General features: G+C 25.1%; 3 protein-coding genes and 1 long non-coding RNA gene across 4 annotated transcripts; 3 read left to right on the top strand and 1 right to left on the bottom strand.

Moving 5' to 3' along the window:
- Positions 1-4,315: 4,315 nt before the first annotated feature.
- LOC127285773 (trypsin beta-like) lies at positions 4,316-7,281 on the top strand. The gene is made up of 2 exons (XM_051311951.1): positions 4,316-4,438; positions 6,366-7,281. Exons 1-2 carry the CDS (start codon positions 4,396-4,398, stop codon positions 7,097-7,099), a joined length of 777 nt encoding a protein of 258 aa, XP_051167908.1. The 5' UTR covers positions 4,316-4,395; the 3' UTR covers positions 7,100-7,281.
- Positions 6,863-7,392, bottom strand: LOC127285789 (uncharacterized). The gene is made up of 2 exons (XR_007843632.1): positions 7,327-7,392; positions 6,863-7,017 (listed from the first exon to the last, which is right to left on the bottom strand). It is a non-coding gene; the product is annotated as an uncharacterized LOC127285789 (long non-coding RNA).
- Positions 7,393-7,444: 52 nt separating this feature from the next.
- LOC127285785 (esterase SG1-like) lies at positions 7,445-9,046 on the top strand. The gene is made up of 4 exons (XM_051311965.1): positions 7,445-7,919; positions 7,990-8,155; positions 8,235-8,568; positions 8,631-9,046. The coding sequence occupies exons 1-4, from the start codon at positions 7,741-7,743 to the stop codon at positions 9,017-9,019; spliced, it is 1,068 nt and encodes a 355-aa protein (XP_051167922.1). The 5' UTR covers positions 7,445-7,740; the 3' UTR covers positions 9,020-9,046.
- Positions 9,046-10,752, top strand: LOC127285784 (uncharacterized). Its single transcript, XM_051311964.1, has 3 exons — positions 9,046-9,239; positions 9,387-9,685; positions 9,779-10,752. The coding sequence occupies exons 2-3, from the start codon at positions 9,423-9,425 to the stop codon at positions 9,954-9,956; spliced, it is 441 nt and encodes a 146-aa protein (XP_051167921.1). The 5' UTR covers positions 9,046-9,239; positions 9,387-9,422; the 3' UTR covers positions 9,957-10,752.
- The last annotated feature ends 11,175 nt before the right edge of the window (positions 10,753-21,927 follow it).

Genomic DNA, 21,927 nt, shown 5'->3' with positions numbered 1-21,927 from the left:
AATGTTTGAAAAATATTATAAAAATCATTTAAAATCATTAAATTTTTGGAAGAGTTACAGTTGAAATTTTTAGAAATAAAATTAATTTTAGAAAGTTTTAAATTGAAAATTTTGAAAATAATTGAAATATTCTTGGTGATTTCTGTTGTTGAAGAATTTATAAAAAATTAAAGACAAAAATTGAAATTAAAAATTTTTTTTATTGAAAAATGTTTTCAAATAATTGAATTTTCGAAAATTTCAAATTCAGATTTTTGAAAATAATTGAACTTCAAATGATTTTTAATTGAAATTTTTGGCGTTGAAGAATTTATTAAAAATTATAGACAAAAATTGAATTTCAAAAGTTTTCAATTGAAAAATGCTTTCAAATAATTGAATATTATAAAAATCATTTAAAATCATTAAATTTTGGAAGAGTTGCAGTTGAAATTTTATAAAGTTTTAAATTGAAATTTTTTAAAATAATTGAATTCAAGTGATTTTAAATTGAAATTTTTTAAAATAATTGAATTCAAGTGATTTTAAATTAAAATTTTTTGATTTCTGTTGTTGAAGAATTTATAAAACAAGATGTTCATTTCATGACCATTTAGCTTCCTCATCATGATACACTTATATTCAAGATTATAAAAGAAGGATTACAACTAAAATAGCGATCAATTTTATAAATATTGGTAAAATATAAAAACTCTATATATATACATCAATCGATTCGTTTTCATGCCAGGAATACAATTTTGACAAGAATTAATTAAAATTTCTATATAAGAAAAAGTTATTTCAAAAAATACAAAAAAATGATTTAATCTATAGATTTCAGTAAAATATGAACTTAATATAGGTTAATCAATTCGTTTTAATGCAAGAAATAAGTTTTTTTACCAAACAAAATTAAATTTACAATGAAAAAAATTTTTTTAAAAAATTTCAAATTTTTATCAAAATTTAAAAAAAAAATGTAAATATATTTGGAAATCTTTGTGTCAGATTTCAGGTATATTAATGACAAATTGTTGAATTATATAAAATTTTTAATTGAAAAATAATGTAAGATAATTGAATTTGTGAAGAATTTCATTAAAATTATTAAAAATAATTAATTTAGAGAAAAATTTTAGTTAAAAATTTGTTAAATAATTGAAATAAAGAAGATCTGAATGTAAATGCAGTTTATATACAGTTTTAATGTATGCATTTCGTTTGTGGGCACCTCGAATTGCCCCAAAAAAATAACGAAAAATTTGTTTTCTGTATTTAAAAAATAACGTTAAGAACAAACAAAAAAATTTTCAATGTACAAAATAAAAAAATAAAAAAATTTTTTTTTCATTTACAAAAAAGTTAAAATTAACAAAAAATAAAAACAACATTAAAAAAATATAATGTAAAAAATAGCGATTCTTATGTTTTGTACAATATAACTTTTTTATGAAAATTCTTGTGTAGTTTTGATACCGACTCCGCACTTACCTAGCTCTTACAAATTCTTTCCTGTTTTTGTCAATGAATGAATCAGTTAATAATTTTTCTCCAAGCGTTAGATTCGCCAAAAAACGTTAAAAATGATAGAGAAAGGTAGAAAATATTTCTGTTCTTTTCTGTCGCATTCTTCCTTCTTAGGGGAAATTCACATGGAGACGTCTGCAAGCAGGGATGGGTATGTTCACAATGAGCTCCTTATGGGGATTTCACAGTTTGATATAAAGCTAATTCTACAATGGCTATGAAAATGTTTACGTTTTAAGGTGACTCAACACTAACTACAAAAACGTGAACATACTGTCGTCACAATGCTATATTCAAATAGGTTTTTATTTGAATACAAATTAAATTCCTCATCAATTTCTATTAATTTATTAAAATTTTTCGAAATCCCACAGAATGACAAATTGACAGGTCAATTTTACATTAATTTATTGGAAATATTATAAAAACCTATATAGAATGTAAATATGACAAGTTACTTTGCATAATTTATATTATTAATTTTTTAATATTTAATGCTTTATTTAATGCAATTATTACTAGAATTAAGTCACTACATATTCATTTATATTTTGCAATACAAATTTTTTCATATTTTGTCGTTTTAACCTTTTTTTTGCGAATTACCAAATTTCTACCCAATATGTGCTTTATAAAGTGGACGTTGAGTGATTTTATTCTACCAGGGAAATTTTTCTTTAAGTTTTATTAGAAAAAAAAAATTTTATGGTTATACAAACTCAAAGTTTGTATTACAAAAGCTCCGCGTTTGGGGCTATTATGTTATAAAAGTTGTGTTTTTGTTCCTAAAATAAAGAAATTTTTTTTTTTTTTTTAAATTAAACTGTATGGAAACTTTTCAAACTAAATATTCTGTAAATAATTTTTTAAAAGTTGCTGAAAAATTATTATTATTATTATAGGGATTTTATTATAATTACTAAATTTTTTTAGGTTAGGAATGATATAATTTAAATAAATTTCAAGCTAATTGAATAACTAAACTATATATAAAATTATACTGTTATTTTTTGAGGTTATGTTGTACCCTTTGTAAAATTCATATTAATTTTGTATATAAAAGATGGCCCCGTTTTCGGTATTCACGGTTCTCAATTTTTCACCAATCTAATTACACTTGCGCCAACCGCGGGAAATTGTGGTATTAAACTCTGTATTTTGTAAACACATGATTTTAATACCGCGGTTTCCCTCTAGAGGCGCAATAAGTGTAATTAGATTAGTGGAAACTTGAGAACTGTGAATACCGAAAACAGGGCAACATTCCGTTAGAGCCAGCCATAGGTGAGATTTCTCCTTAAGGCCAGGTCCAAGTGAGGCAGCGCCATCTACAGTGATACTAAAATTTTGGAAAATTTTCTACGCAGCCTTTTCTTGAAAACAAGATGGTAAAATGCTTTTTCCTTTATGGATAATTGATTATTGGCAAGATATACACCAACTAAAAACTTTTTTTGAGTTAAAATAATAAAAAAATTTCATGTCAATAAATTAAATATGAGCACTTTTTTCACAAAAACTGTAACAGTACTTTCTCAGAAATTACAATCAAAAATGCAATTTCCATTTGGAAAATTAATAAACGCTAAAAAATACACGACCTAAGATTTACCAATCACGAAAATAAGAAAAAAAAATTTTATTAAATATTTAACATATTGATACTGCTTTACTGATTGTGACAGCCCTTTGGTAGATTATGTATTTCAGGTGGTTAGCAACAGCGCCAATCTCCTCCTTTCGGCAAAACTGCGAAACGTCTGGTGACATATATAACCTGCCAAAGGGCTGTCATAATGAGTAAAATATGTTATGTTAAAATACTTTTTCTTTGTTATTTTCGTGATTGGTAAATCTTAGGTCGTGTATTTTTTAGCGTTTATTAATTTTCCAAATGGAAATTGCATTTTTGATTGTAATTTCTGAGAAAGAACTGTTACAGTTTTTGTGAAAAAACTGCTCATATTTAATTTATTGACATGAAATTTTTTCATTATTTTAACTCAAAAAATGTTTTAGCTGGTGTATTTCTTGCCAATAATCAATTATCCATAAAGGAAAAAGCATTTTACCATATTGTTTTCAAGAAAAGGCTGTTGAAAATGTTCCAAAATTTTAGTTTCAATGTAGATGGCGCTGCCTCACTTAGACCTGACTTTAAGGCCAACGCACAATTAAAAAAAATTAAATTAAGTAAAATTATAATTGACTTATTTTTAATTTTCTGATACAAAAAAAGGTGATTTGTGTATAAAATTGAAGCACAGGAGTTTTTTTTTACTTATTAGGAAATTAATTTTCGTATAATTATTTCGTCTTTATTAATTTTTTCTGATTTCTAAAACCGAATTTACTAATAACATTACAGTTACTCTGTTGCCAAGTTATCACATTACAATTACAGCTAGGTGTCAAATTTTAATATTTCGAAATTAATATTTTACAAAATAAAAACTAGCTTGTACCATAATTGCCCCAGCTGGACGGTGTTTTTTTTTCTTTTTTTAAAAAATGTCTTTCATGTCATTGTTTTCGTTTAGTAAATTTTTTTTGTTATCAAAGTAAGCATGATTTAGTATAACAAGAATGGATAGTTAAAAATCTTTTATCAAAATAGATATGTGAAAGACTACAATTTAAAAAACGCAAAGCTATAAATTATATATGATATTTACTGAGTTTTGTTTCTGTAAATCTTTTTTTCAATTGTATTTCGATAAAAGTGATCGTAAAAATATATGCTATTCATAGACGAATGTAAAAAACACTATATTTTAGACAAAATGTATAAATACAGCGTAAAAAATGAAAGCAGTATAAAATATTAAGAATTTTAATTCTAGATGTTATGTAAAATGTTAATTATGGAATATAATTTTTTTTAACATGAATATGAAAGTTATTTTTCATACAATTCTTATCACTTGTGGTAAGTTAATTTTGTATTTACTAATAACATGCTTGTTGAACCTTTTAACTAAATTTCCTACTCAGTTTTTATTTTGTTAAGCAAATTTTCTATTGTAATAGAATTTTGAGTCTATTTGCCTAGAAATAGTTAAGTGGACTCGCGAAATGTTGTAACTTATTTAGTTTTATAAAATATATAAGTCCTGTTTTTTTTTTATTTAAATATTTTCTTTTATTTTAACGCCCTACATCCTCAATAATTGTCATATCCTTTAAACTATATTCTCTGTTAGAATAATTATAAATAAACTGTATTTATTTGTTTTCGAGCTAATAATTTTCAAAAATTTGTTGAGAATCATTCCTAATCCAATTAGTTTAATTCCGATGCAGAATTTTAATTTGAATAATATATTATATTCCGAATTATTTTGGATTATAAAAAAATTAATTATAAATCACAGTAAGAAATACATGATTCAAAAAGATTAAAATTCAGCTTCGGAATGAACGGATTAAATTGGAATGATTGCAGAAGAATTTTTTGTTAAGTTAGAAAAAAATTTATATTCAGCTAGAAACTATAATTGGCTCGAAGATAATGCCTCGGAATAACACACTTAATAAAACTGATTAAATTTCAATCCGAATTTTTTTTAAAACTGAATTATAAACAATAAATTGTTTGAATTTTTTTTGGAACAGTAAAGGAATTGTATTTCTACCCTGGCGGATCTCGAAATCGGAATGTACGCTGAATTCGTTGTACATTCGTTACACATTGATTAAACATTTAGTTGGAGTGAAAATTGTGTAGAAACTGAGTGGAAACTGTGGAAAAGTGTAATTGAATTGAATAATAAAAGTATTTAGTGATAGATTTGTGCTGTATTTGTGATAAATTAACGTGTTATTATTAAATAAATAAAGTTTAAAGTGTAAAATGTTCGCGTAAGTGAGTTTGACAGGCTAGGGAATTTTCTAGTGACATCCAAATTGATAGTCGATAAAGAAGTTGAGCCGCCCACTTTGCACGGTAGGTGGCAGCATTCATACTTTCTCCTTTTTAAAAAATCTCTTCTTCAATTGTGAATAGAAAAATTAATTAATAAGTTATATAGTTTCTATGTTGTCATTTTTTTTTTTGGATTTTTGAAGATTGTTTAATGAGATAAATTAAACTTGTATAATCGATGCAAATTGTTGTTTTTAAAATACTTTTAAATAAATCTTTTCTTTTAATTATACATTTATATTAAAAATAAATAATAATAAAATAAAGAAAGATAAAAAAGTTTTCTTTATTAAAATTATGATTAAATTAATTTAATTGAATTTAATTAAAAAACAACAATTTGCATCGATTATACAAGTTTAATTTATCTCATTAAACAATCTTCAAAAATCGAAAAAAAATGACAACATAGAAACTATATAACTTATTAATTAATTTTTCTATTTAAAATTGAAAAAGAGAATTTTTAAAAAGGAGAAAGTATGAATGCTGCCACCTACCGTGCAAAGTCGGCGGCTCAACTTCTTTATCGACTATCAATTTGGATGTCTCTAGAAAATTCCCTAGCCTGTCAAACTCACTTACGCGAACATTTTACACTTTAAACTTTATTTATTTAATAATAACACGTTAATTTATCACAAATACAGCACAAATCTATTACTAAATACTTTTATTATTCAATTCAATTACACTTTTCCACAGTTTCCACTCAGTTTCTACACAATTTTCACTCCAACTAAATGTTTAACCAATGTGTAACGAATGTACAACGAATTCAGCGTGTACATTCCGATTTCGAGATCCGCCAGGGTTATAAACAATAAATTGTTGGAATTTTTTTTGGAACAGTAAAGGAATTGTTTTTCTACAAAAATTAATCTATTGAGGCACTGTTATCAAAAAGAAATATTTTTCTCCTGAATTTCAGTTCCGTGGACTATTCAATTGAGTAATGAAAATTTGCCACTAAAGAAAATCAATGACTCATTTCGCATTGTAGGTGGAACAAACGCTCTAATTAAAGATTTTCCACATCAAGTGTCTATTCAATTGAATGGATCTCATATTTGTGGTGGTAGTATAATTTCAAAAAAATGGATCCTCACTGCTGCTCATTGCATAAATAATATTCAAATTAAATCAATTCAAATACGAAGTGGTTCAACATTTACAACACATGGTGGAACACTTCATCAAATTTCTCAAATAATCTCTCATGAATTTTACAATAAATGGAAAATAACAAATGACATTGCATTAATACGTGTAAAATCAAATTTCAAATGGTGTAGTAGACGTAGAAAAATTCAACTTGCAAGAAAAGAAATTAAATCCGGTATTATGGCGTCTATTATTGGATGGGGAGTCAAAAAAGAAGGTGGTTCAATTTCACTTGATTTGCAAAAAGTTAAAATTCCAATAGTATCATTTTTTGAATGTCGAATTTATTTACGATACATTGAACGTGGTCATATTTGTGCTGGTTACAAATCAGGTTGTCACGATGCTTGTCAAGGTGATTCGGGTGGTCCACTTGTGGTGAAAAATTCACTTGTTGGAATTGTTTCTTCGGGAGAAGGCTGTGCTCGACCCAATAAACCAGGTGTATACACAGAAGTCGCATATTATCGTGATTGGATTAAAAATAAAAGTGGTTGTTAATTTTTTATATACTGATGAATCTTTCTAAGAGGTGGAAATTCTTTTGTTGGGAATTAAAATTGAGCGAATTTACCCCATATTGAGGGGTAAAGTTGCTTACAGCATTAATCTTCAAAATTAAAAAATTCAAAATGGGAGACATAATTTTTAAACTTTTGACGAATTTTATTTAAAATTGCGGATACAAAAATGCCGACATAATTTAAAAAATATAATTAAAAATTTACCTTTTGGTCGTATTTTAAATAAATATAACAAAAAGAAGATATCGATCACTGCAAGTCAGGATAGCCTGACTCGCAGTGATCGATATCTTCTTTGTTGTTATAGAATACTTATAAATTATGTTAGTGAGAATGTACGTGATAAGCATTCATGATAATAAAAAAAAATTGTCAGCTTTGTACGATAAATATTTATGCAACTAGAAACTAAATTAGTACGTTACTAGTGTTTTAAACGATAATTGTTTTTTCATACCAACTTTTTTTAAAGTGAAAAAAATATTTTTTTAATACTTGGCAATAAAAGAGAAAAAAATAACCCTTGTGAAAAAATATTAATCAAGGTAAACAAAAATGAATGGTACATAAATATTACCACATAAATTTTAAAAATAAAATAATACGAAATTGCACAAAATGATTATTATCTTGTTACTATTTTCATTTTGTATTTTAATGCAAACTATGCAATTTAAACCACGAGTTAATATTTCTCAAGGAATTGTTGAGGGTGTTATATTAAGAACAAAAAACAGAAGAGATTTTTCAGCATTTATTGGAATTCCCTATGGTGAACCACCAGTTGGAGAATTAAGGTATAAATGGTTTTTTTTAAATAATTTTTTCTTTGGTCTAGTTTTGGTTTTAGATTTTTAAAATTTTTAGATTCAGCAGTCCAGTACCAATAAAAAAATGGGTTGGTACTTATTTAGCTGACAATGAAAATTTTCAAATCAAATGCCCTCAGTTCGATTCAGATGAAGTAATAGGTCAAGAAGATTGTCTATATTTGAATGTCTTTACACCATTGACAAAATTTAATTTGTCAAACGTGAGATTTAAAAATTTAGTTCATATTTACAATAAAAAAATTCAAAAGAACCAAATACTGTTTATAATTTTTTTTACAGCCAAACGATTCTCGATTTCCAGTTATGTTGTGGATTCACGGAGGAGCTTTTGTATTTGGAAGTAATTCATTCAATGAATATGGTCCAAAATATTTTTTAGATAAAGATATCGTTCTTGTTACTATAAATTATCGTTTAGGTGTTTTTGGATTTTTAACAACTGCTGATTTAGTGGCTCCTGGAAATTTTGGTTTAAAAGATCAAATTCTAGCATTAAAATGGGTTCAAAATAATATTGAATCATTTGGAGGTGATAAAAATAAAGTGACATTATTTGGAGAAAGTGCTGGTGGTATGTCGATTAGTTTTCATACACTTTCCGATGCTTCAAACGGTAAGAGATTATAATTACTCAAAATACGAAAAATGGATTAAATTAAAATTAAAATTTTTAAGGTTTATTTCATCAATATATATTGCAAAGTGGAAATGCACTTTCTTCTTGTGCATATCGAGATAAAACTAATTTCAAAATTGATGTAGAAAGAGTAGCTAAAAGTGTTGATTGTCCAATGGTGAATTCTACGATTATGATAAAATGCCTTAGGAATGTAAATTTTAAAAATTTATTAAAAGCAAGCAAATTTTATGAATCTAAAAAGCCACAACTTATTTGGACACCAACCAATGAAATTGCTTCAAAAGATGCATTTTTAATGGATAGTCCTCAAAATTTAGTGCGGCAAAACAAAATAAAGAAATATCCGTTTATCAGTGGTGTTGTTGCTGACGAAGGACTTTATGTAACTGCAGGAAAGTTTTTCCAATTTATTAAAATTGTTTAAAAAAAATTATATATAGTTATTTACTATTTTTTCAATAATAGATTTTTTTGCAAATAAATCAATTGTACCGTTAGAAAAAGGATTTGAAAACAGCATTAATTTAGCATTTAAACAATATGGGACTTTTACGAAAAGGGAAGAGTTCGAAAAAATTATCGAAAATTATTATTTTAATAATTTTACTAATTATGTAAATAACAATTACGAACAACATTACAAGGTAATTTTAGTTTAATTTATATTTAAAAAAAAAATCTATTGGTAATTTCTCTTCAACCTGAAAGTTAGTATTAAAAAATCTCAGTTTAATAATTCTTTTAGAAAATTTTATTAACTTAAAATTATTTTAAACTAGTTTTTTTTACAGTTATTGAAAAATTTGACAAAATTCGTTAGCGACAGTATGTTTCTTTATCCTGATGAAATTTTAATGAATAAATTAGCCAAAGTAACTGAAACACCTTTCTATCGTTATAAATTTGGATATCGTGGTACAATGAATAGAATTTATTTGGCATTTGGTTTAAAAGAAAATTTCGGTGTTGGACACAGTAATGAACTTCTTTATTTATTTAATTATGGCTCTTTATTTAATAATATTTCACAACATGACGAGCATATTGTAAATGTTATGATAGACTTGTGGACATCTTTTGCCATAGTTGGGTAAATATTATACTTTTAAAAAGAAAACCTACATAAATTCTAACTAATGAATTATATATATGAAATATCGTTATATTCTGTGTATTTTCCCAGAAAACCGTCTAGTAATTCATTGAAAAATTCAAACCTTTGGCAACAATATATAAATAATCAATCATTTCTTCAGATTGGAAATATAAATGATAATATGAATCCGACGATAACATTTGAAAATAAATTCGGAACAACACGTTTAGATTTTTGGAAACAACATTTTCCTGTTGATGTTTAAAATATAGTGTTTACATCCCGTGATATGTATTTTATAAACATTAAAAAATGTATTTACAATATGAATCAATAATTATCGTTATAGATTCAAAAAGGGTATTCCCGTGTCTATAATAAACTAACATTACGTGAAGCATGAGTTAGAAAAGGACAGGTATATATGTGTATCCTTTTCTATTTCATGCATCTCGTTTATAAACTATTGTGCGTTGGCCTTAATCTTTTAAAGTCGGAGAACATTAGGGCCAACGCACAATAGCTTCGCGAACGGGATGCATGCGTTAGAAAAGGACAGAGATATATTTGTGTTCTTTTCTATCTCATGAACCACCCCACACACAACACCGATAATTCCCTGAAGTTTCAAGGCCTTTCTCCAATAGGATCCTAAACTCTTGCGTTGCGTATGCATTGCGTCGGTTGCTATTGGCAACCAATGCTAAAATCAACGCGTCAGTCACGCAACGCAAAAGTTTAGGTTCCTATTGGAGAAAGGCCTTCAATGAATGTTTTTAGGTTATCTTGGGAAAGTTCCATCTCCGCGTTCAGAAAAGATGGTTTAAATCTTAAAATGTCCGCATGTGAGCAAATGTTTAAAGCAAAACTTGACTGAATATGTAAATTACATTTTCGTTAAATGTTAAATAATCTCTGTTCTATTACTAATCCTTAGCTGCCTAATACGTTTCATCAAATGTAGCAAATATCTATTAGCTGCTATAGCAAATAACTTTTTGTATCAACTAAATTGTTATCATACAAACAGCTAATTGATTTTTTTCTTTTCAACAAATTAAAAAATTATTTAATTAAAAAAAATAATTTATTATTCACATACATATATGCAAAACTATGTAAATACCAATATATATTTAATACAAAATTTATATATATAATAAATATAGTAAAGCACATTAATCTTGTATAGATAAGCACCTGCAATATTTATAAATAATACACAAAATTGATATTCTTATCAATCTTCTATTGATTAAATTGTAATTGATTCAAGTGTGTATTTAATTTTTCTAAAGTCATTGTACTTTTTTGATTTTGAATAATTAATTTATTCATTTAATACTCTTGCGTTATTAAACATACATAAATATTTATCTAACTTTTATTTCAACGTCTATGTAAAGTTAATGTGTAAATTGTATATAATTTATTAAATTTATCTATGAAATTAATAATAAATCTAAATTCTTAGAAAATATTCACTACAATTCAAAATAATTTCAACAAATTAATATGAATATTTTATTTATTATTTGTTCTCCATCTTTTTTTTTTTTTTTTAAATGATATATTCCATAATTTTAATAAATCTACATTTAAAAAAAATTATTTTAATTATATATTCTGTTTGTAAAGTATTTTTCTATTATCTCTAAGATGGACTACTATTTTAAAACAAATTTTGTATAAAAATTAAGTATATAAACTCGGTGTATTCGCCAATAGTTACTGTTTGCTAAAAAAAAATACACGAAATCTGTTAACGAAATATAAATCAATTTGTTTATAATGTGGAAAAATACTATATTTCTTATTTTCTTTTTTACATTTAGTCTCTCTAATTATCAAATGGCATCAGCACGTGCAACTTCTAATAATTTTGGCATCACCAAAGAATCATTGAGTTATAACGATATGTCTATAGCAATTGGTAAATAATAATCTTATTAAAATTTAATATTTCTTTCATGTTCAATTTTTTTTTTTTTTTATTAAAGTTGTGTATTTAAAGATTTTTTTTATCATATTCAAATTTTTAACGCAACCAAAAATAAAATTCCTAGTCTAAAATTATAAATGTTGAAAAAAATAATTTGTAAAATTTTTGCAATTAGTGAATATTAATTAACATTTATTTTATAGGTAAATGCATTACTGGTTACGATGAAGGTATATACTTTCACTGTAGAGATAGTAATCGTTCTTTTACTTCGCTCCAACATGCAATAGGTATAAATAAATTTAAAAAAAAATTTGTTTACTGTATTTATTTAAAATCAAATGAATAATTTCAGATGGGTTCGTTCTTAAATTAAATATCGAATAATATTTATTTATTAAAATGCAATATTAAATATTTTTTTATGTTCTTTCAGAATACTGTATTGAAAAGCTATTAGGACGTTACTACTGCGTATGAGACAAAAAACAGCATTAAGGATTTTTTTCCAATATGTAATAATGAATTTTGAAGAAGAAACTTTTTGTTTTCTACATTTTAGTAATTAAATTAATAGTCAATAAATATACATGTATTATAAAACAATTTTTATATTATACTTTATAAAATGATAATTGTATATTCTAGATTATTATTTAATAAATAAAATAAATTTAAAGATTTTGGTGCCTTTCATTCGTTGAAATATTAAAGATTTCAATACTCATAATTTACCTATTTTATATTATAGAAAATTTTTATTATTTTATATAAATGATTTACCCTTGTGAATTGTCTAAAGCAAACTCGGAGCAAATTTAATCAGGTTTCGCTCAAATTTGATTTGAAGCAAAATATTGCATTATAATGCAGTATGATGAAAAAAAATGATAAATTCTGCTAAATTTGTCATTGTTTAGATGATTTGTGGAAGAATTATGTTCAATTTATTGAACTGTAATAAGTTTCTATGAAACCAGTCTGTAAAATCTGATTTTATTTCATTTAAAAAACTTAATCTCTGAAATGAAATAGTGTGGACATACCTTTAAACTTAAAGCTTTACTTGTGAAGTGCAAATGTAAATTGTGTCCGTACCTTGCTTTTAACTTCTGAATTTATTAACGCTACCCAACCCTGAGAAAAATTCGATACATGACTGTTGACAGTTAATAGAATTGTTTTAGGTATTGATTTTGTTTGATCGATATTTTTAAAAGAACTGTTTCGTAATAAGATGTCAGATAATAAAAAGCATTCTGGGCGTCCTACTACAGACAAAGAAAATTACAAGAAACTGCAAAAGCAAGCTACTGCTTTCAAACGTTTTATTCAAGTTGGTTAGGGTATGGCCACAGCTCAGCTATCTAAGTAGGGTCGTCATGATAACGTATAAGAGTGAGTGAAATAAGACCATTCTTTATTTCTCTCACTCTTATACGTTACCATGACGACCCTACTTAGATATCTGAACTGTGGCCGTACCCTTAGCCATGTAGTGATGATTCATGTTACAAATCAAGAATCACTTTAATCATCAGAGATGAATTAAATTTAATTGCATTTCTACCTGAAAAATACTTAATTACATATTGTTAATTTGATAAACCTATTTAATTTATAATAATTCTGCTACTTATTTATAGTCTGCAATTGTATCGTTTTATCATTAGCAAAACTGTGTTCGTCAAAAGTAAAAAAATATTAAAAACGATAACCATAAAAATAATAATATTGAATTAAATATCACTGGCAAATTAATTAATATGCAATATTTAGAATCTGACACATTTTCCTCAATATTTTACTTTCTAGAAAACTAACCTCAAAAAATTTGCTTTATTAATTACAAATTTTATAAATACAAAGAAACTGTTAAATAATTATATTTTTAAAGCAACTTTTTTTGTACATTAAATCTGAATAGTAAAATTTGTGATAATAATAATAAATATCATATATTGCGTAAATAGTAGGGGAATAGTGTCAGGGTTGGACACTTGTCAGGGTTGGACACTTGGCTTTTTTTAAATAAGAACACTAGCGCCACCTGTGTGCGTACGTGACGAATCTTCTAGTACTGTAACCTAAGGCTGCAGTTCCATGGCAGCGTTTTGCGTTGCGTTTTGTCACTAGACCATGAGTGTAAAAGAGATGCAGATATATGTTTGCTATGTTTACACTCAGGGTCTAGTGACAAAACGCAACGCAAAACGCTGCCATGGGACTGCAGCCTAACTTTTTGTGGCATTACATTTTTGGAGAATCAAAAGTAGCGTCTCCTGTGACTTCGGTGCAATCGAAGAGACAAAAAAAGTTTTGTTTGACTTGTGAATAAACCTAAAAAATGTGTAGAAAAAGCAAGAATTCGGCAAAGTAAGCTTATTGAATGTATTGTGGGGTACATAATTTAAGAAGAAAAAAAGTGAAAAATCGAATCGCGACATATGTCTGGTTATGGTTAGCACAATTCGAAAATGATGCTTCTAGTTAGGGTTGGACACTTTATACAGTTAGGGTTGGACACCCATATTAATTATGAATTTGACACAATTTATAAATAAATTTTATTTTATTGATATTTCAGTGCAAAATTGTGCCAAAGATATTAGAAAAATAATACTTAAATTGTATAAATTTTGTTCATCATTTCATTGAGTTATTTGGAACAATAAAGCGTTATTTTTTGTAATTTGAGTTCATACCTTTTTTAAACCCATGAAGCTTTACAATTTGTAAACAATAAGTAAAGATAAACATGAAAAAATAAGAATAAAAAACATTACAAATGTTATTTTACGTTTTTACCAATAATGCGTTTCGATTTTCAAAAAGTGTCCAACCCTGACTGAAAAGTCCAACCCTGACTAGATTTTTTTTTTAAATGTTTATAACTTTTTTAATTTTGGACCAATCAATTTACGGTCCACAGCAAAAGTGTTCCTCTTTTGTAGATCTTTCCACCCATATACCACAATTGACTGAATTTATCTAAACAAAATATTTATAAACAAAAAACCAAAACTGTGTCCAACCCTGACACTATTCCCCTAGTTTAAATATTTTTTTATTTTATTCAAGGGTGTTGTTCACTATTTTCATACTATATATTTTTAAATTAATAGTATCAACTCTTATCAAAATGTTTTTTAATTTTAAACTCATGTACTGCAAATTTAATCCCAAATCTTTTTTTTGAAATTTATTTTACATATAACTAAATCTTTAATAAATTTCGAATAAAATTGTCATTTAAAGTTGAAAGTATCCTCAGGGTGACGGTCCCTGTACCCGTTACCCTATGTAATAAAATTTTTTTTAAATATGTAAATTATTATTCTTATTTACAATTTTCCAAAATGTTGCAAAATTCGACTAGACTAAATCCCAATTATAGAAAACAAATAACAGATCACTTATATATGTCGAAATATTAAACATTTTTATTAATTGAGATATATAGTGATTGATTTTTTGTTATATGAATTAAATTAAATTTTATCAATCGATTAGTAAACAAATTTTGTTTCGTTATAATTTATTGCTATTTAACTAATTCATATATCAAAATGTACACCACTAATTTAAAATATCAGTTAAAATTTTCAACTAATTTAAATTTATAGACTAAAATGTCTACTTATTTATTTATCATTTACATTTTTATAATTTATTTATTACAAATATGACAAATTTGTTTTAATAATTTCAAATATATTCTATTTCTCTGTTTGTTTAATAACAATATATTTTTCTATTATTTTATTAAGATAAACTATCACACACGTTTAAACAAATGTTTAGGATATAAGAATTTAGTATATAAACTCTGTCAATATTGCGTTTATTTATTCAGAAGTGATTGTATTTTGGTATAAGAAAAAAAGTGAAAAAAAAAATTAAGAAATCATAAAGCACAGTCATGTTTACATTAAGAAAAAATATTATTTTTGTTATATTTTTTATTATATACAGTCTTTCTAATTATCAATTAGCATCAGCGCGTACAACTTCTAATAATTTTGGCATGCATAAACAATCATTGAGTTATGATGATGTAAATATAGCAATTGGTAAATAATTTTATTTTGTTATTATAAAATTTACTCTTTACATATAGAAATTTTTTTAATGATTTTCCCTTTTTTGAATACAAGAATTGAACAAAAAGATATTTTTTATTTAAACTATGTGTCGTTATATTCTAAACAAATTATTCAGTGAAAATCTGTTAAAAAACTATTTTTTTGAAAACTTTTTAATTTTCTTTTTATTTTTTACTTAGCCACTAATAAAATTTAGCCTAAAATAATTATATAAGTTTTGAGAAAACGTTTTTAAAGCATGTAACAATTTTATATAATATACATAAAAATTAAAAATAATTCCTTCCACAGATCGATGCATTATACACAGCAATAATGCATACCACTGCAGAGAGAGTAACTACTCTTATGATGCGCTTAGAGATGCAATAAGTACTATTACAATTTTACATTTTTATTATTATTATTTTTATTATCAGGGTAAAACTATAAATTATATTATTTAATTAATAAAATATAATTTTGAACTTTTGTATTCTTGCAGGAAACTGTGTTGAGGCAATGTACAGACGTTACTACTGCAAATAAGATATAGAAGAAGCATTTAAAATTTCTATAGTGAAGAATATTTCAAAGAAACCTCTTTTTTTTATTAATAAAATGTCTATACGTAAAAAAAGAACTCAACTTCAAGAAACAGAAAATATTTAAAAGTAATTTTTCAAAAAATATTTTCAACAATTAACAAAAAAAAACTTGTATTACAAACAATTTACTTCTGAAAATTTTGAAATAAATTTGATATTAATATAAAATGTATAATAATTATTATTTAATAAATATATAGAAAAAAATTATTATTTTTTTATTATGCCTAAGTAAAGCACTATTATATTAAATTTTCCTCAATTTTTATATAACTAATTTATATTATATTTATTAATATTTTATAAATAAACCATTTAAGAAAAAAAACAAATAAAAAATAATAACATTTTTTTATACGAAATTTTTTTTTATATTGCCATTTTACGGTAGCGTAAAGTTTTTTTTTTAAATTTTCCATACTTTACCGAATAAACGAAAAAATCATAAATTTGTTGGATTTTTATAGTTTTCACAATAAAAATTAAATTTTTCGGATGTTTATCACTATGATTTTCGTAATCAGCGCACTAAAATACATAAAAGTACGTAGTATAAAAAAACCGGAGATATTTTTAAAAAATTCAAAATTTCCGAAATTATTGAAAAAAAATCCACGACTAGACTTAAAATTTGTTAAATTTAAAAGTTTTTTAAAAAAAAAATTTAGAAAAAAATCGATCAGTACGTCAATTATGAAAAATTACTTTTTATCTTTAAAACTCAGAAATTTATTTATTTATTTATTTAATTACAATGTACGGGCTTACAAATAAAAAGTTAAAAATGCCCTTTAGTGCAAAAGCACTTAATATTATAAGAAGATATAATGAATGTAATCACAGAATGACGAAATCATGTAGGTGACTTATAGACTAATACAAAATTAATTTTCGTAGGTCGTTTGTGAATTTGCCTAAAGATATACTAAAGAAGTCTAACGCGTGACAGTACTCGTTACCTCTAGTACAAATTCTGTTAATAATACTGTTGTCTAAATAGTTAGATTTATTAAATTTAACTCTGAACAGTTTTTGATTTCTTAAACCTTTTGAAGGAACAATAAAATTTATAATTTATTTAATTTATTTAATTTGATAGTATAATATCGTTTGAAACAAATTTCCAAATTTTTTCTTTGTATAGTACGTTTAAAAACACACATTTTGAAAAAAAAATAATTGATGCTTTTTTAAGGAAGTTATGAACATTTAAAAATAAAAAAAATCGGACTAGTGCGAGTTACACTCGCATTAAAACCGAGGGTTACGTATCCTTAAACCTAAAATTTAAGGGGGTTAAAGTGTGAAGGCAGGTGGAAAAATTCCAATTTTGCTTAATTTTTTCTGTAATGTGAGCATGAAAACACATAGTCACATATAACGAAAATTATCAGTTTTTCTTTGAAAACGCTATGATCATCAACTTCAATCATGCTCATACTTGAAAATTTTAAATTATTTTTATGGTTCAAATAATTATCAATAATTTATTTATTATAAATGAACAAAATTTAAGCAATGCACGCTTGATAAATATTTCTAATGCGTTGTCAATCAATGCAATTAATAATTTCCTATTACACAATATCATAATCGACATATATGACATTTGTAAACAAACAGGGTTGGGAAACAAGAGCCCAAAATATGTTCATCCAAAACAGAGTTGGGTAGGATTCTGTTTCACATTTAAGGTTGACGCACATGTAATTTTGAAATAGGGAAAAACTGAATAATTATTTTTTAATAGTTTTGTTAAAAATAATTTGAAGAGTGTCGAACGTTGTCTTGATCAAAAACATGAAAAACTATAGTATGTTTCACGTTCACCTCTTAATTGCAATGTTTTAACTAATGAAATTTAATGTTTAACCTTTAAACTGATTTAGCGGTCTGACAGACCGCTATTAAAACTTTCATCGCTTATAACTTTTTTTAAAGTACAATAAGAACAGCGTTCTAAATTATGTAAAAATAAAAAAATTAAAACGAAACAATATAGAAATTGACTTTTTAATCATAAAAAATAAAAAATATATACAACAATTGACTTTACAAAATTTAAAATCAATAAAATAACATAAAAAAGGAATAGCGGTCTGACAGACCGGTGAAATCAGTTAGTGTGATTTTTCGGCACGTATCAGTTTAAAGGTTAATGTTAAAATTAAATGTTTAATGTTAATTTAAATTTAATGTTTCAATCAATGAAACTAAACTATACTTTTATAAACAGGTTGAGAACTTTTTCGTGATAACTTAGCGCTCATAGCCAGAATATTTGGAAAATGCATACACTTTCTGAAAATTATTGTTGGACATAATTTCAATCCTACCCAACTCTACTTTGGACGAACATATAGTCTAAGATCCCACTGCAAGATTTCTACACTCATCTCTTTTATGGATGAAATTGATTTGAAATGAAAGATTTTTTTATCCTGTTTCCGAAACGCATAGAGTGCCTAACCTTTTATGGTCCATTTTTTTGATACAATAAAAATTTCTGTGAAAATTTGTTGAAATGTTTCACTCATAAGTTTTATGGATGAAACTTGTATTAATGGAAAGAACATGAAAAAAATAAGAAATAAATTATAGGTTGCCTCATTTCCAATGGTCTCGTTTCCTGGCAGCCACTTGAAAATTTCCCACTTTCTGTTGAAATATTTCATTCATAACTTTTATGAAAAAATTTACCACCAATGTAAAGATTGATCATTTTTCTACACGATAAGAGTAGGTTGCCTAAAAGAATATGGTCCAGAAAATTAGTTGCCACATATTAAAATTGAAAAATTTATTCGAAAGTTGAGAAGAAATTGCGCAAAATATATACGTAAAACAGGTGACAAAAGACGAACGTATCATAAATTGTTGATACGTAGAGGTTATTTGATATTAAAAATTTGTCAGAAGATAATGAATAATGCAAAATGAACGTATATAATACTCAAATAAAAAACAAATTGTTTTTCAATAATAAAAAAAGCAACACTGTTTATAATTAAAGAATCATATTAAATTGCGATAATAAAATCCATATATTGTCGTTTGTAATTATTTTAAAAAGTCTTGCATATTACTAAATGCAAAGACATATTAAATTTATAATTATTAAATTTTATTTAAAAGTGGTAATTGCTGATTAATATTTTCGGTAATCATTTCATGAATTGTCAACGAATTATTTTATTATTTATATACGTCAAAGAAACAAAACAACAGCGTTCGTGTCATCTAGTTGCGCGGTTTTTCTCACCTTTCAAATAAATTTTTTAATTTTTAATATGTGGCAACTAATTTTCTGGACCATATTCTTTTAGGCAACCTACTCTTATCGTGTAGAAAAATGATCAATCTTTACATTGGTGGTGGATTTTTTTATAAAAGTTATAAATGAAATATTTCAACAGAAAGTGGGAAATTTTTAAGTGGCTGCCAGGAAACGAGACCATTGGAAATGAGGCAACCTATCATTTATTTCTTATTTTTTTCATGTTCTTTCCATTAATACAAGTTTCATCCATAAAACTTATGAGTGAAACATTTCAACAAATTTTCACAGAAATTTTTATTGTATCAAAAAAATGGACCATAAAAGGTTAGGCACCCTATGCGTTTCGGAAACAGGATAAAAAAATCTTTCATTTCAAATCAATTGCATCCATAAAAGAGATGAGTGTAGAAATCTTGCAGTGGGATCTCCTACTAATATTTTGGGCTCTTGTTTCCCAACCATGTTTGTTTACAAATGTCATATATTTCGATTATGATATTGTGTAATAGGAAATTATTAATTGCATTAATTGACAACGCATTAGAAATATTTATCAAGCGTGCATTGCTTAAATTTTGTTCATTTATAATAAATAAATTATTGATAATTATTTGAACCAAAAAAAAGAATCCTTAGCAACGGTTGCTAAGGAAGAAAACGGTTATGGTATCTGTTGTCATGAAAATGGTGTTATGGTAACTGTTATCATGGAAACGGTGCTATGGTAACTGTTGTCATGGAAACGGTTTTTGTGATTGTTTTGCTCTAATTAATTATTTTTTGAAAATGTTAGTCGATTCGTTTGAGAAATTCTCACCAAATGAAAACTTTTTTAAAAATTTTCTTTCTGCTTAAGACAATAAGTTTAAAAAAAATGTTTTTAAGGTTATACAGTTTACGAATCCGACGCGTAAGAATTAAAAATATTTAAAATAAATCCAAAATGGTGGACTTTTTTTCATTTATTAAATTCGCCTGAAAATCTTTACTCGTATATAATTGGTTTTAGAATCGCTATGATTTTAAATTGTAAAAGTATTTTTTTAAATGTTTTTTTAAATAATTTATAAATTATGTAGAAAAAACATTTTAAAAAATTACCTAAAATGTTTTATTAATGTGTTTTTATTATAATGTTAATGGTTTTCTTAATAAATATTGACAAAATAATCTTATCAATTGATTTGAATTTCTATTTGCCTATTAAAACGATTAAGAACAAATCATTTATTTATTATATTTTATTCTATTAAAAAGAATAATTTATGTATTCAGCGAATTTAAATAAATTTACATTTTAAATATTCCATTTTCTCTGTAAAGTAATAACTAATGTTTAAGATAATTTAGTATAAAAACTCGGTGAAATAGGTTTTATTATAAAAAGTTACTGTTTGTTTAAAAAAAAAGAAAACTGCTTGATAAAAAATTATAAAAACATAGCCATGTTTACATTACGAAAAAATATCATTTTTATTATTTTCTTTATTACATACTGTCTCTCTAATTATCAACTGGCATCAGCGCGTGTAACTTCTAATAATTTTGGCGTCGCTGAAAATTCATTGAGTTATCAGTACATTGGTTTAGCAATCGGTAAATAATTTTACAACCAGTATCTTTCGTTATTAAAATTTAGTATTTGCTTTTTCTTAATAATCGTTCAATAAACTTTTAATATTTTGTAATTTATTTTTTTTTTAATTTAAAAAAAAAAGTTTTGCTTTATTTTAATTGAAATCTGAATTTTTTTCATTACTATATCAATAATAATTATATAAAAATTTCTAACAAATGGCGAAAAACAAAATTAGCCTAGTGTTAACATTTATTTACACTTTAGAAAAAGTGATGAAAATTTTTCAAATTTAACAAAAAATTTTAACACTGATGAAAAAATTTTTTTTTTTTATAGATCGATGCATAGTAAGAGACAGTTATGGTACATATTACTGCAGAGAAAATAACCATTCTTATAGTTCGCATGCACGAGCAATTGGTAAATTTTAAATATTTTTTTAAATTAAATTTTACAAAAAAAATCTAATCTTTTTTTAAACATAGTAATATAAGGTGAAAGCGCCCAATAATTAATTAGAATTTCTATTTCAATTAAATTCAAAATGTCGGATCCAATATGGCGAATAATATTTAAAATTTGTAATCAGCGATCTCAAAAATTTCTGAGTAATAAGTTTCGAGCAGTTTTTTTTTAAACTCATCAATATTAGATCCGTTATTTTGAATTTTAAAAATTTGACGTCAGTATCATAATCAGTGACTTTAAAAATATTTAAATAGAATGTCACATGGGAATACGA

The sequence above is a fragment of the Leptopilina boulardi genome, unplaced genomic scaffold, assembly GCF_019393585.1.
Source record: "Leptopilina boulardi isolate dan_hultmark-lab unplaced genomic scaffold, ZJU_Lbou_2.1 LbouV2_341, whole genome shotgun sequence".
NCBI lineage: Eukaryota > Metazoa > Arthropoda > Insecta > Hymenoptera > Figitidae > Leptopilina > Leptopilina boulardi.
The sequence above is the reverse complement of the archived record's forward strand: the minus strand, read 5'-3'. Positions and strand labels throughout refer to the sequence as shown.

Coding starts and splice junctions, on each gene's coding strand:
- LOC127285784 (XM_051311964.1), top strand. CDS start 9,423: ATGTTTCTTTATCCTGATGAAATTTTAATGAATAAATTAGCCAAAGTA. Junction 9,686..9,778: donor ACATCTTTTGCCATAGTTGG/GTAAATATTATA, acceptor GTATTTTCCCAG/AAAACCGTCTAGTAATTCAT.
- LOC127285773 (XM_051311951.1), top strand. CDS start 4,396: ATGAATATGAAAGTTATTTTTCATACAATTCTTATCACTTGTG. Junction 4,439..6,365: donor TACAATTCTTATCACTTGTG/GTAAGTTAATTT, acceptor CCTGAATTTCAG/TTCCGTGGACTATTCAATTG.
- LOC127285785 (XM_051311965.1), top strand. CDS start 7,741: ATGATTATTATCTTGTTACTATTTTCATTTTGTATTTTAATGCAAACT. Junction 8,156..8,234: donor CAAAATTTAATTTGTCAAAC/GTGAGATTTAAA, acceptor TTTTTTTTACAG/CCAAACGATTCTCGATTTCC. Junction 8,569..8,630: donor ACTTTCCGATGCTTCAAACG/GTAAGAGATTAT, acceptor AAAATTTTTAAG/GTTTATTTCATCAATATATA.